At 39.4% G+C, this 13,743-nt stretch overlaps 1 protein-coding gene across 9 annotated transcripts in view; it reads left to right on the plus strand.

The window, feature by feature from the left end:
• TTLL5 (tubulin tyrosine ligase like 5) overlaps positions 1 to 13,743 on the plus strand; it is a 333,039-nt gene that overhangs the window by 89,111 nt on the left and 230,185 nt on the right. For all 9 annotated transcript variants that reach the window (XM_049898665.1, XM_049898667.1, XM_049898666.1 and 6 more), the window contains 3 exons: positions 8,277 to 8,358; positions 10,091 to 10,152; positions 11,301 to 11,395. In XM_049898665.1, the coding sequence (XP_049754622.1) occupies positions 8,277 to 8,358; positions 10,091 to 10,152; positions 11,301 to 11,395 (239 nt within the window). The remainder of the gene's footprint in view (positions 1 to 8,276; positions 8,359 to 10,090; positions 10,153 to 11,300; positions 11,396 to 13,743) is intronic.

Genomic DNA, 13,743 nt, shown 5'->3' on the forward strand with positions numbered 1-13,743 from the left:
GCCACTTGCTGCCTTTTGAGAACCCAGATGCCACTCACCAAAGTGGGATGGAGAACATTCTCTTAATAAACTTTGTTATGCCAACTGACCTAGATGTCCCCCGAAATCATATTCCCCAGAAACCATGGTCCCCAGACCCCTGCCCCTTCTACTCTGTCCCTCAAAGTGTTTGGTTGTGTTCAGGAAACTTCTTAGCTTTTGGTTTAGTCCCGTTGTGCTGACTTCCTCTGTATTATGTGTTGTTCTTCCCTTCACCTAAGATAATTCTTGCCTACTATCTAGTTGGTGAATTCCCCTCTCTTTCCCTCCTCACCTTCATAACCATCACAGAATGATTTCTTCTGTGTTTAAACCTTCTTTGAGCTCTTTTAGTAGTGATCTCACACAATATTTGTCTTTTTGCAACGGACTAATTTCACTTAGCATAATGTCTTCTAGATTCATCCATGTTACGAGATATTTTGCAGATTCATCATTATTCTTTATCGTTGTGTAGTATTCCATTGTGTGAATATACCATAATTTATCCGTTTGTCCGTTGTTGGGCACTTAGGTTGTTTCCATCTTTTTGTGAACATATTATGAACAGTGCTACAATGAATATGTGTATGTGTATATCTATTTGTGTGAGGGGTCTTATTTCTCTAGGATGTATTCCAAGGAGTGGAATTGCTGTATTGCATGGTATTTCTGTTTCTAGCTTTTTAAGGAAGCACCAAATCAATTTCCAAATTGGTTATTCCATTTTACATTCCCACCAGCAGTGAATTAGTGTTCCAATCTCTCCACAGCCTCTCCAGCATTTATTATTTTGTGTTTTTTGGATTAATGCTGGCCTTGTTGGGGTGAGGTGGTATCTCATTGTGGTTCTGATTTACATTTCTCTAATGGCTAGTGATCGTGAGCATTTCCTTATGTATCTGGTAGCTGCCTGAATGTCTTCTTTGGTGAAGTGCCTGTTCATATCCTTTGCCCATTATTTAACTGGGTTATTTGTATTTTCGTTGTTGAAATTTTGCAGTATCTTGTAGATTTTAGAGATTAGACCCTGATTGGATCTGTCGTAGCCAAAAATTTTTCTCAGTCTGCAGGTTGTGTTTTTATTCTTTTGGTGAAGTCTTTTGATGAGCATAAGTGTTAGATTTTTAGGAGCTGCCAATTATCTAGTTTATCTTCTAATGTCTGTGCATTTTTAGTTATGTATTAGGGCTCCTAGGATTGTCCCTATTTTTTCTTCCTGACCTGTATCGTTTTATATTTTATATTTAGGTCTTTGATCCATTTTGAGCATATTTTTGTGCATGGTGTGAGGTATGGGTCTTGTTTCATTTTTTTGCAGATGGATTTTCAGTTATACCAGTACTGTTTGTTAAAAAGACTGTCTTTTCCCCATTTAACAGACTTTGGGCCTTTGTCAAATACCAGCTGCTCATAGGTATATGAATTTACATCTGGCTTCTCAGTTCTGTTTCATTGGTCTCTGTATCTGTTGTACCAGTACTGGGCTGTTTTGACTACTGTGTCCATATAATAGGTTCTAAAATCAGGTAGTGTGAAGTCTCCCACTTTGTTCTTCTACAGTAATACTTTACTTACCCCGGGCCTCTAATCTTTCCATATAAAGTTGGTGATTTGTTTCTCCATCCCATTAAAAAATGTCTTTGGAATTTGGATCGGGATTGCACTGTCTATAGATCACTTTGGGTAGAATAGACATTTTCACAGTATTCAATCTTCCTATCCACAAACAAGGTATGTTTTTCCACTTATGTAGTTCTCTTTTGGTTTCTTGCAGTAGTGTCTTGTAGTTTTCTTTGTATAGGTCTTTTATGTCTCTGGTTAGATTTATTCCTAACTATTTTATCTTCTTGGGAGCTATTATAAATGGTATTGATTTGGTGGTTTCCTCTTCGAAGTTCTCTTTGTTGGTGTAGAGGAATCCAACTGATTTTTGTATGTTTATCTTGTATCCTAATATTTTGTTGATATCTGCCTAAATCAGTTTCAGTAGTTTTCTTGTGGATTCTTTGGGATTTTCTGTGTATAAGATCATATCATCTGCAAACAGGGATACTTTTACTTTTTCCTTACCAATTTGGACACCTTTTATTTCTTCTTCTTGCCTATTTGCACTAGATAGGACCTCCAACACAATGTTGAAAAAGAGTGGTGAAAAAGGGCATCCTTGTCTGGTTCCCGTTCTCGAGGGGAATGCTTTCAGACTCTCTCCATTTAGAATGACGTTGGCTGTTGGCTCTGTATAAATGCCCTACATTGATGGTTTTTCTAATGTTGAGCCATCCCTGCATACCTGGTATGAATTCCACTTGGTCACGGTGAATTATTTTTTTTTATATGTTGTTAAATTCTATTGGCCAGAATTTTGTCGAGGATTTTTGCATCTATGTTCATGAGGGATATTGGTCTGTAATTTTCTTTTTTTGTGGTGTCTTTACCTGGTTTTGGTATTAGGGTTATGCTGGCTTCATACAACGGGTTCAGGAATATTCCATCTTTTTCTATGCTCTGAAATACCTTTAGTAGTAGTAGTGTTAACTGTTCTCTGAAAGTTTCATAGAATTCTCCTATGAAGCTGTTCCGTGTTGGAAAATTTTTAATTACGCTTTCAATCTCTTCTTTTGTTATAGGTTTATTTAGTTGCTCCGCCTCTGTTTGTGTTAATTTAGGTAGGTACTGTGTTTCTAGAAATTCGTCCGTTTCCTCTAGGTTTTCAAATTTGTTGGAGTACAATTTTTTGTAGTATTCTGATATGATTCTTTTAATTTCAGTTGGGTCTGTTGTGATACCACCTGTCTCATTTCTTATTTGGGTTATTTGCATCCTCTTCTGTTTTTCTTTTATCAGTTTAGCCAATGGTTTATCGATTTTGCTGATCTTTTCCAAGAATCAGCTTTTGGTCTTGTTGATTGTTTCAATTGTTTTTCTATTCTCTATTTCATTTAATTCTGCTCTCATTTTTATTATTTTCTTTTTTGTGGTGCCCATGGGCTTCTTTTGCTGCTCTCTTTCTATTTGTTTGAGTTGTTGGGTTAATGTTTTGATCGTGGCCCTTTTTCCTTTTTGGATATGTGCATTTCTTGCTATATATTGACCTCTGAGCACTGCTTTTGCTGTGTCCCAAAAGTTCTGGTCTATAGAATGTGTTTTCATTCTCATTTGATTCTGTGAATTTCTTCTGTCTTTAATATTTTCTATAACCCAGTAGTTTTTGAGCATGGTGTTGTTTGGTTTCTATGTATTTTTTTTTTTTCCTTTGCTTTCTCTGTTATTGATGTCTATTTTATGGTTTTATGGTCAGAAAACATGCTTTGTAATATTCTGATGTTTTGGATTCTGTTAAGGCTTTTCTTGTGGCCTAACATATGGTCTATTCTTGAGAACGTTCCATGTGTGTTGGAAAAGAAAGTATACATGGCTGCTGTTGGGTGGAGTGTTCTGTATATGTCTATGAGATCAAGTTGGTTAATTGTGGCATTTAGATCTTGTGTGTCTTTATCTTGCTTCTTTCTGGATGTTCTGTTCTTTACTGAAAGTGGTGTATTTAAGTCCCCTACTCTTATTGTAGAGCTGTCTGTTTCTCTTACAGCACTGTTACAGTTTGTTCTATTTGTTTTGGAGCCGTTTTGTTTTGTGCGTAACTATTTATTATGGTTGTGACCTCCTGGTATTGACCCGTTAATCGTTATATAGTGTCCTTCTTTATCCTTTATGGTGGATTTTGCTTTAAAGACTATTTTGTCAGAGATTAATATTGCCACTCCTGCTCTTTTTGATGGTTGTTTGCTTGGTATATTTTTTCCATCCTTTGAGTTTTAATTTGTTTGGGTCTTTGAGTCTAAGATGTGTCTCTGTAGACAGTATATAGACAGATCGTGTTTTTTTTAACCCATTGTACCACTCTCCATCTCTTTATTGGTGCATTTAGTCCATTTACATTCAGCGTAATTATTGATAGGTATGAGTTTAGTGCTGTCATTTTGATGTCTTTTTTTGTGTGTGTTGTTGACAGTTTCTTTGTATCACTTAATTTTCTGTGCTGAATCATTTTTATGTATTTTCATCTTTTTTATTGTTGATTTTGTATTTGCTGAGTCTTGTTTTTTCTTCCGTTTTATTCTGATGTGTTGATTTGTTAGTTTTCTTTGTGGTTGCCTTAATATTTACTTCTATTTTTCTAAGTTTAAACCAATCTTTTATTTCTTGATATCTCCTTGACTTCCTCTCCATATGAAAGTTCTATGACTACATTTTTAGTCCCTCTTTTTTGTTTTAATGTTGTCATCTTTTACATATTGATGTCTCTGTTTCCCTATTTTCAGTGTTTTAGCTTTGATTTATTTTTGTGACTTCCCTATCTGGGTTGATACCTGGTTGTTCTGTCCTGTGTTCTAGTCTTGGGTTGTAATCTGGTGTTATTGATTTTCCAAATGGAGGACTCCCTTTAATATTTCCTGTAATCTTGGTTTTTGTTTTTGTTTTTGTTGATGAAAACCCTAGAGTTTATCTTTAAATGCCCTAATTTCACCATCATATTTGCGAGGCAATTCTGCTGGATATATAATTCTTGGCTGGCAATTTTTTTCCATTCAAGGATTTATATATGTCATGTCATTGACTTCTTGCCTGCATGGTTTCTGCTGAGTAGTCAGAGCTTAGTCTTATTGACTGTCCTTTGTAGGTGACTTTTCATTTATGCCTAAAGCCAGTCTTAAAATTCTCTCTTTATCTTTCGTTTCGGCAAGTTTGATTATAAAATGTCTTGGCGACTTTCTTTTGGGATCTGCCTTATGTGGGTTTTGATGAGCTTCTTGAGTAGATATCTTCTCATCTTTCAGGGGAGTTTTCTGCCAAGAAGTCTCAAGCCTTCAACAATTCTCTCTGTATTTTTGGTTATCCCCCTGTTCTGGTACTCCAATCACTCAAGAGTCCCACATAATTCTTAGGATTTCTTCATTTGTTTTTAATTATTTTATCAGATTTTTCCTCAAATAAGGTGGTGTCAAGTGCTTTGTCTTCAATCTCACTAATTCTGACTTCTGTTGCCTCAGTTCTGCTCCTATGACTTTCTATTGAGTTGTCCAACTCTGAAATTTTATTATTAATCTTTTGGATTTCTGTTTGCTGTGTCTTTATGGATTCCTGCAGCCTGTTAAATTTGTCATTATGCTCTTATATAACCTTCTTAAGTTCCTCTGTTGGTTTGTCAGTGTGTTCCTTGGTTTGTTCTGCATTTTGCCTTATCTCCTTCCCGATCTCTTGAAGGGCTCTGTATATAAATCTTTTGAATTCTACATCCAGCAATTCCAAAAAGTTGTCTTCCTCTGGGAGATTTCCTGGTTCTTTGTTTTGGTCACTTGCTGAAGCCATCATAGTCTGTCTCTTTATGTGATTCTATATTGACTGTTATCTCTGAGCCATCAGTGATTATATTTTATGTTTGCTTACTGTGTCCTAGCTTCTTGTTTTGTTTTGTTTTGGTATACCCAAATAGGTTGGTCATGTGTGGCTGCTTTGATTATTGACGTCTTTGAAGCTCTCGCATCCTGTCACCAAGTGGTTAGATCTGTTACTAGGTACGTGAGCCCAGGGATCCGTTTACTTTTCTTGTGTGGATTTAGATGAGGTGTCCAGGTCGTCGGTCATCGAGTGTGTGGTGCAGGCTCTCACCTACAGTCATAGACAGGCAGGGGTGATTGGAGTAGGCACAGGTATCTGACTGCAGTAGGTGGTCATGTGCTGAACAAGGCAGGGGGCTGACGGCTGTCCCTGAGTGCCTGTGTGGTAGGCATGTTCCTATTCCCTTGGGCACATAGGTGGGTGGCTTTTGCAGCCGGACTTTGGGCACCCAATGCTGTTGGTTGTAGGGGCTGGGAGGTACCACTTATTCTCGGACACCTATCATGGGTGGCTAGGTGGAGCCACCAGTCCTCAGGCCCCTGATGTGGGTAGATGAGGACCCTGCTTAATGGGAGGGTGGTATCTAATGTCATGAATCTGCCACCGCCCCTTATAGCAGATACAGATGAAAATAGGTGTCAGGTATATACTGTGTTATACTGTTCTAATGAGGACCTGTGCTGTTGAAATGGTCCCACACAGGCCTGAGCAGCGATGAAAGGCATTCAAAGTCTGTGGACCCCTTATGCCTGTGCCTAGGCAAAGGGGCTGTGCTTTCCTTGAGTTCTCGGGTTAGGGGAGCTGGCAGATTATTTTTTCCTGTTTATTAATCTGTTCCCTCTCTAAAGTCAGGAGAATGGCTCAGGGAGCACCAGGGTCACAGTTCTGGCCCAGGGGATGCGGCGATCACTGAAGCCGGATCAAGATCCAGAGCAGAGTGGGGAGGGGGCAGGTAAATGGGAGAGAGGCACTTCCCAAAGAGGGGAAGGTTTTTTTTGATCCATGCAGTAGGTTAGATGTTTATACTTATCTTTCACCAATTCAGTGCCACTTTTCCCTGGTTCTAGAGGCTCGGGCAGTCTCTCTGTTGCTGGGTTTCTCCCAATGTGGAAAACCCATCCCGAGTGCTACTGCTTGGCTCAGCCTATGCACGCCAGCCTATCCAGCCTGCAGGGTGCTAGCCAGGTCAGGTCTGGCAAGTCCTCACTGCTTTTGATCTGTCACTCCCTCCCCCTGCTATTCAGTCCAACTCCTCAGCTTTGTCTTTGATGTCCAGGGCTCCCTAGATTGTCATATATAATCAGTTCACTGGTTTTTTGGGGTCTTTGTTGTAAGAGGGATGACAGGAAGCATCTGACTACTCCGTCATCTTGGCCCCGCCTCCTGAGCTGATATGTTTGATATATGTATACTAAGGTGGACTACTGAGCTACTGTGATTTCTGTAGAGAGGTTCTCATTGTAATATTAAGAGTGATGTTTGCCAGCAGAGACTCTGAAGTTAACCTCTCATCCCTGAATTTGTTACATAAAACAAGGTATTCTGGGAGAAAGGCTGCTTGTGGTTCTTGTTTTGCTCCATGCAACAGACAGGAAGCTAGAGAGTGAGAATCAGTGAAGAATCCAGAAGCCATGGAAACTTGATCCTCAGGCTCCCTCCACTCTTTAATAACATTAGATAACTAATGTTATGATGACTTGTCACAGTCCTTCTGCTCTGCTGCCATCGGCTCCCTCCTTTCCCTTCTTTCTTTCTGTCTTTTTTGATCCATGGTATTTTCTTTTCTTTTTTGTACTTTAGATAAAGGTTTACAGAACAAACTAGCTTCTCATTAAACAATTAACACACATGTTTTTTGTGCCATTGGTTACCAACCACATGACATGTCAGCACTCTCCCTTCTTGACTTTCGGTTCCCTGTTATCAACTTTCCTGTCCCCTCCTACCTTCTAGTCCTTGCCTCTGGGCTGGTGTGCCCCTTTAGTCTCATTTTGTTTTATGGGCCTGCCTAATCTTTGGCTAAAGGCTGAGCCTCAGGAGTGACTTCATTACTGAGCTAAAAGGGTGTCCGGGGGCCGTACTCTCGGGTTTTCTCCAATCTCTGTCAGACCAGTGAGTCTGGTCTTTTTTTGTGAGTTATAATTTTGTTCTACATTTTTTCCCAGTTCTGTCTGAGACCCTCTATTGTGATCCCTGTCAGAGCAGTCAGTGGTGGTAGATGGATACCACCTATTTATGCTGGACTCAGTTTGGTAGAGGTTATTTTATATCTCTAAAAGGAAATTGAAACCATAGAAGAAGAGAAAGAATAACTATATTTCATACTTAGATGTCTTCTTGACCTAGGTTACAGAAGGAGGATCTTAGTTTGGGAAAAATTGTGATGGAGGGATTCTAGAGAGATGCATTCTGCTGTTCTATCTTTCTGTTTTCCGAGTGTGGCGGGGAGAGGAGGGAGAAGAGTAATGGGGAGGACCATCCAAAGTAAGCTGAAAGCAACATTGATATTGAATGTGCTTGTTTCATGCCTTTCCCCCACATTTTTTCCTCATAAGCATAGGAGAATCATGCCTGTTAACTCTTCTAGAGTCAACTTGTCTGCTGTGTTGAATTCAGAAACGTCGATAGAGTGAATAATGCAAAGAGTGTAATTTTATAGGATTGTTGCCTTATTATCCCCAGAGCTTGATTAATTTCTTCAGAACTTGAAAGATTCTCTGCTTATACTTCCATTTACTACTTAAACTCAGCAAGTTTCTAGGCCTCTGATAGGATTTGATTAGATTGACTCTCCCAGATCTTTCTTAGGTTGGGACATGGAAAATGATCTTGTGTATTGTGTTGTATTGTATTTCCAGAACTGTATGGATTTGATGTGCTCATAGATTCTACTCTGAAGCCATGGTTGTTGGAAGTGAATCTCTCTCCTTCTTTGGCCTGGTAAGTCAGTTTCATTAACTAGAAGAGGCCAGACCTTCGAAGAGTAATACTAGAACATTTTTCTGGAGGATCATGTCTCTTGTACTAGGAGATTTTTTTTTTTCCTAGTTTGTAGATAGAGATGACTAGAATTTCTAAATTTGAAGGGTTTTTTATGGTATGTTGTCAAAGTCAAAATGGCAAGAACCATGGATCCCGGTCTTCATCGTCAGTTTATAACATATGTTTTCTGTCCACTGGGCTTCTAAGGAATGGTTTTTACATTCATTGTTATTCTCAGTTTTATGTTTTTAAACTTTGTAGGTTTTCTGCTAAGTCTAAAGAAGTACATCAGGTACTACATTTCCTTTATTACCAAAGGTTTATATGAAATCAAACGCACATATGCTGTACAGGTGTACAGCTGGACCTAGGGTATTATAGATAATATTGGATCCACTTACCCTGTCCCATGACCTGGTATCCAAGATTAAAGTATAAAAACTTCAAGGACTATTTAGAAAAAAAAATTTTTTTAACCAACCTATTTTAGAAGAAGGAATGGGACGTATTTTTTAATACCAGAGAAGATTCTGCTTATATGCTCAGCTGCAGCCAGAATTTCTATTAGCTATATATTTTCTAAACAGAGAAGCCTAGAGATTTATGCCAAAGACCACCCAGCTGCTAAATTTTTAAAGGAAGAGAGATATTGGCAAAATGTCAAGTAATCAAATAAAGCCAGATAGACTACTTTGTGGGGTGGGAATTTGGCTTAACCACCTCAGTAGTAAGGTGGAGCAAAGTATTACAGATGCTTCAAATGTTAGGCTACAGTTTTATCAAGACATCCTTTTGCACATTGCCCAGTGAGGTACATTATACAGTGAAACCTACGAGAGCTGGAACTCATGGAACTGCCTTGTTTTTCTGGGTCTCTCAAGTTTTCTGCCTTTGACAAGGTGCAGTCTTACCACTCTTCTGTTGCTCATTTCAGTGGAAGACATTTGGGTTTTCCTTCTCTGACATGTTTCCACCTTACACAGGTTCTAGCTTTCACAGGTTTCACTGTACGGTGTTAGAGAGCCCCAGACTGATGCACTGGCCACAGCAGCCAGAGTAGTCTGTTTCCTGGAGGCACATCTCAACATAGAAGCCATGGGGATCGGCAGCCACTGCCAGAGGGAGGCCTTTGGCTTCCTGTCCATGTTGTTTCCTTGCAGATTCCTGCTGCATCATCTGATGATGTTTTGGTATTACTAGTATCTTTTTGCCCTCATTTGTAAGCCTAAGAAGATTGACAGAACAGAAAATGAAACCTTAAAAAAAGTAGAGCTGGCCAAGGTTTCTTCTCCTGTATGTGAATTTGATTTGACTGTTGCAGCTAAAAACAATTTGGATAACAGACACACTCATCAAAGAGTATATTAAAAGTCTGAACCTCTGAAATCCACGGTGATAATGGTGTTTTGACTTATACAAACTTTGAATTACACAAGACTTTCCAGAAGAAGTTAGGAAATCAGTGCCTTAGTGCACTGCTTGCCTTACAGGAGACATGTTAAACACTGGCGTTTTATTTCTAGTATATTTGCCTGGCTGTTTTGTGTTTTGTTTTGTTCTCTTTTCATGAATTTGATGTATATTGCTCATCATGGACATTTGAAAACTTTACTATATTGAGGCCCGTTAGGGGGCAGCTATTCTGTTAACCTACAACATTATCAATTGCTCTCTTATTCTGTTCTGTTAGTGATGCACCTCTGGACCTAAAGGTTAAAGCCAGTATGATTTCAGATATGTTCACTATTGTAGGTGAGTAGTATGTTTTCTGAACTCCACTCATGTAAAAGCTTACCAGAGCATCAATCTTGTCCGGCTCTATAGGTGTTGCCAACTGGCAGCTCCTGAGCTATGCTGAATGTTTTGTCCTAAAAAATTATATTTTCAGGGAAGTGTTTATATGTTTCTACTCCGCCTGGCTCCATCCTGTCCTGAGGCTGAACCACAACTAAGGCTGAGACCTGGGGCACAGGAATTATGAGCTGAGGAAGAGAATTAAGCAAAGATCTGGAGAAAGCATATTTTTCTCTAAGCAGGGAAAGTGAAACTCACTGAAGAAGCCTTGTTAAAAATAAAGGAGACTGGCTACATTTCTGCTAGACAGTCTCTGCTGAGCTCAACACGATCCCTTCTGTAGTGGGCAGCCCAAGGAAGAAATCTCTCTTTGAGTAGATAAGCCAAAATTTTGAAATGGAGATGGGCGGTCAGGTAGGTATATTGTGGTTTTTTTTTTTTTAAGTACACTAAAAAGAAATAATAAAATATATTTGAGATGAACTATTACATGGTGTACCAGCAAATGCTGAAAAACTTAGCTACTCTCTTCTCCCTTGGATGTGAATCTGTATCTTTTTAGGAAGGAAATGAAATGAGCACAAGTCCAATGTCTAAGCCATAGGTAATCTACAAAGCCTACTTTGAAAGCTGCCTGTAGACCACCATCAGCAGTTGCAGAAGCGGAGCGTGTAATAGGACAAGACCCCTCACTTACTTCTGGAATCCCCCAGTAAAAACATTTTCCAGACACCGTCCAGGAAGCCACTTTAAAATAACGAATTTTTACTAACAACCGTATGTTCTAAAATCGTGGTTTGCACCTTTACTCTGAAGTTCATTGAAAATCTAGATCTCTTTTTCAGTCAGAATCACGTTCAGCCGCCAACCAGTGAGGTTGATTGATCTGCACGTTCTCCGTGCATATTCTTGTTCTTGCCAGTTATCATGGCTCGAAGTTCAAGCAGAGTGTGTGTATGGGAGAGGCCGGCATAATCCCCCTGAAGCTGGATCTCTGTAATGTGTTTGACAGTGACACTGTGTTTGTACACTGAAGGAGAGGTGCAGTGAAACCTGCTAATTTCTTAGCAAATGGGAGGTTTTAATGTTGCCCATTTCACATTCAGGATTTGTGTGCCAAGATCCTGCCCAGAGGTCATCAACCCGGCCAATTTATCCCACCTTTGAGACTTCCAGGAGAAACCCTTTTCAGAAACCTCAGGTAAGCAAATTTAGCAGCAGGGAGCCCAAAGGAGGCTTTCTGGAAAATGGCAGCTGATAGAAATGAGCCAGCTGAGGATGTGAGGTCACTGGGAGCAGGAGACTTTTGGGATCATCTAGACAGTAGGCAGTTCTATCCAGCTATGGCCAATAGCTTATGCTCTCAATGCTTTCAAACATATTTTCTCTCTGCTCTTTGTTTTTTTCTTTTCTCTGGGCTTCTTTTTTTTCATCATCTTTATTTTTTCCTTTCCTTCTTCTTAAAAATCACCTTTTTTCCCCTCAGATTGATATGGTCATAAACAAGGCACAGAGAAGGAGCCTACTAATTCCTGGCCATCACTCTACCACATTCTTTTTGATCTTCAAACTAGCATCAGAAGATGCCCAGCTGAAGTAGTATCTTCTCTACAAGGGATTGTCTTCAAAGGGACCCTCAGTGGCCATGAGGTTGATTGAGGTTAAATGAGATAGATAAATGCCTAAAGACACTTGAACGTGTTAGAAACCTCGATCGACCAAGTGCTGCTCCAGTCTTTGTGTACCCTGCATTTTTGTTCTCATTAAGCCAATCCGCTAATCATTCTAGCTACTCATTCCTTCAGCTAATCATTCCCTTCCTGTCTAGATCCTGCTAATTTCCACATCTACCTTTTTTTTTTGCCCTAAAGATTTCTTCTCTGAAAGATCCACTTTCCTCCTTTCTCCCAATCTGGATTGATTACCTTACCTGCTCAGAAGGTTTGGAGATCTTTCTTATTAAATTTGTTCTACTCTGTCATGACCTTTGCTTTTCATTTCAACATATTTTAATTCTTCTACATTGCATTGTTTTGCATTCATTGGTTTGTTGCTTCGAAACTGTCCAGCACTCCTCTGCTATATTATGAGCACATTGAAGGGAGAAATAACTTCTTCTCCACTGCCCTCTCCTCTTGCCCTTCCTTCCTACACCTTTTACCCCTCTTTCTCCTCTTCTTCCTTTTGCTTGCTCATCTTATTTAGAGTAATGCTATTTCTGTCTGACAAGCTCATATACTGTTATTTATTTAGCTAACTTTTTGTTAGAACAGGGTCTGCAGAGTCAAATATCTGTAGGGATTGCAGGCAGGTAATACATATGAGTAAATAGGGCTGGGTATAATACAGCTTAGAGTGACGTGACTGAGGCAAGCTGGATAGTGCCTGCTTCATGTAAAAGGGGCTTTTGTACCAGCTCCTCATTGTCTTTCACAAGCATGGGCTAAGTGTTGTCAGATCTTGCTATTGTCAAGAGAAATCAGAAATTCTAATTCTTAAATAATGGTAGTAAGTTCAATTTTTTTGAATATTTTGCAGGCCAGACATAACGGGTCCTTGGGCTGGGTTCAGTCTTTGAACTGCCTATCTGTGACCCTTGCTCTAGAATTTTTCCCTAATTAGTGTTGTGATTTGAAACAGGGTGTCCTCTATTTTAAGGGCACGATCTTGGCTTAGAGGTAAAACCAGGCAACATGTTTGTACTAGATCAGTATACTATCACAAATAAAAGAGTTTTTAAATTTTTTTAATAAGAGAAAGTAGAGGATTAACCTAGGTTAAGAGCTACGGCTGTTAACCGAAAGGTCAGCAGTTCGAATCCACCAGGCATTCCTTGGAAACTCTATGGGGCAGTTCTACTCTGTCCTGTAGGGTCGCTGAGTCGGAATCGACTCAATGGTAGTGGGTTTTGGTTATATACTAGGAATACTTAATTTAGGCAATCACCATTCCTTTGCAAATTGTTTCCTGTAGCGTCTGTGGCAAGCACAGTCTCCTCAAGCTCTTGTATAAAGGACTGTGAGTACTTCTGTATAGCTTTAACACAGTTTTTGCCAAGTTTTACTCTAGGGGTAGCTGATGTCAGTCTTGGATGAGCTGACCCCTTTTCTTAGCTTGCCTGTCAGTTTTATTGGTGACTTTTTGCAAGTCCTGGGCAATCTATTCACCATTTGTTGTGCTAACTAGCAGGAAATGGTGTGACTTTGTCCATAAGCAGCCTAGAGGACACTTGCTTAAAGGCAGAAGAAAGTCGGAATTAGTTTTTTTTTTATTGTGTGAAACAAATTTGTCAGGTGGAGTAGTTAACTTCAGGATCTTCAGTATCCGGTAATAAGATTGTGCTCTCAGTGATGAGAAGATGAAGCTGAAATACATACACCATAGGAGAAAGCCGTGTGAAAAATAATGATAAATGCTTCTCACCTTCCAGCCACAAAGTGTAGAGCTCTTACTTTGGATCTCTGCTTAGAGATCGTTTTTTCCTTTTTTATATGATAGATACAAAAGGTGGAATATAGGCACATTAGGAGAAGATAAGGCTTTATTCCA

This window comes from Elephas maximus, chromosome 10, assembly GCF_024166365.1.
Source record: "Elephas maximus indicus isolate mEleMax1 chromosome 10, mEleMax1 primary haplotype, whole genome shotgun sequence".
Taxonomy (NCBI): Eukaryota; Metazoa; Chordata; class Mammalia; order Proboscidea; family Elephantidae; genus Elephas; species Elephas maximus.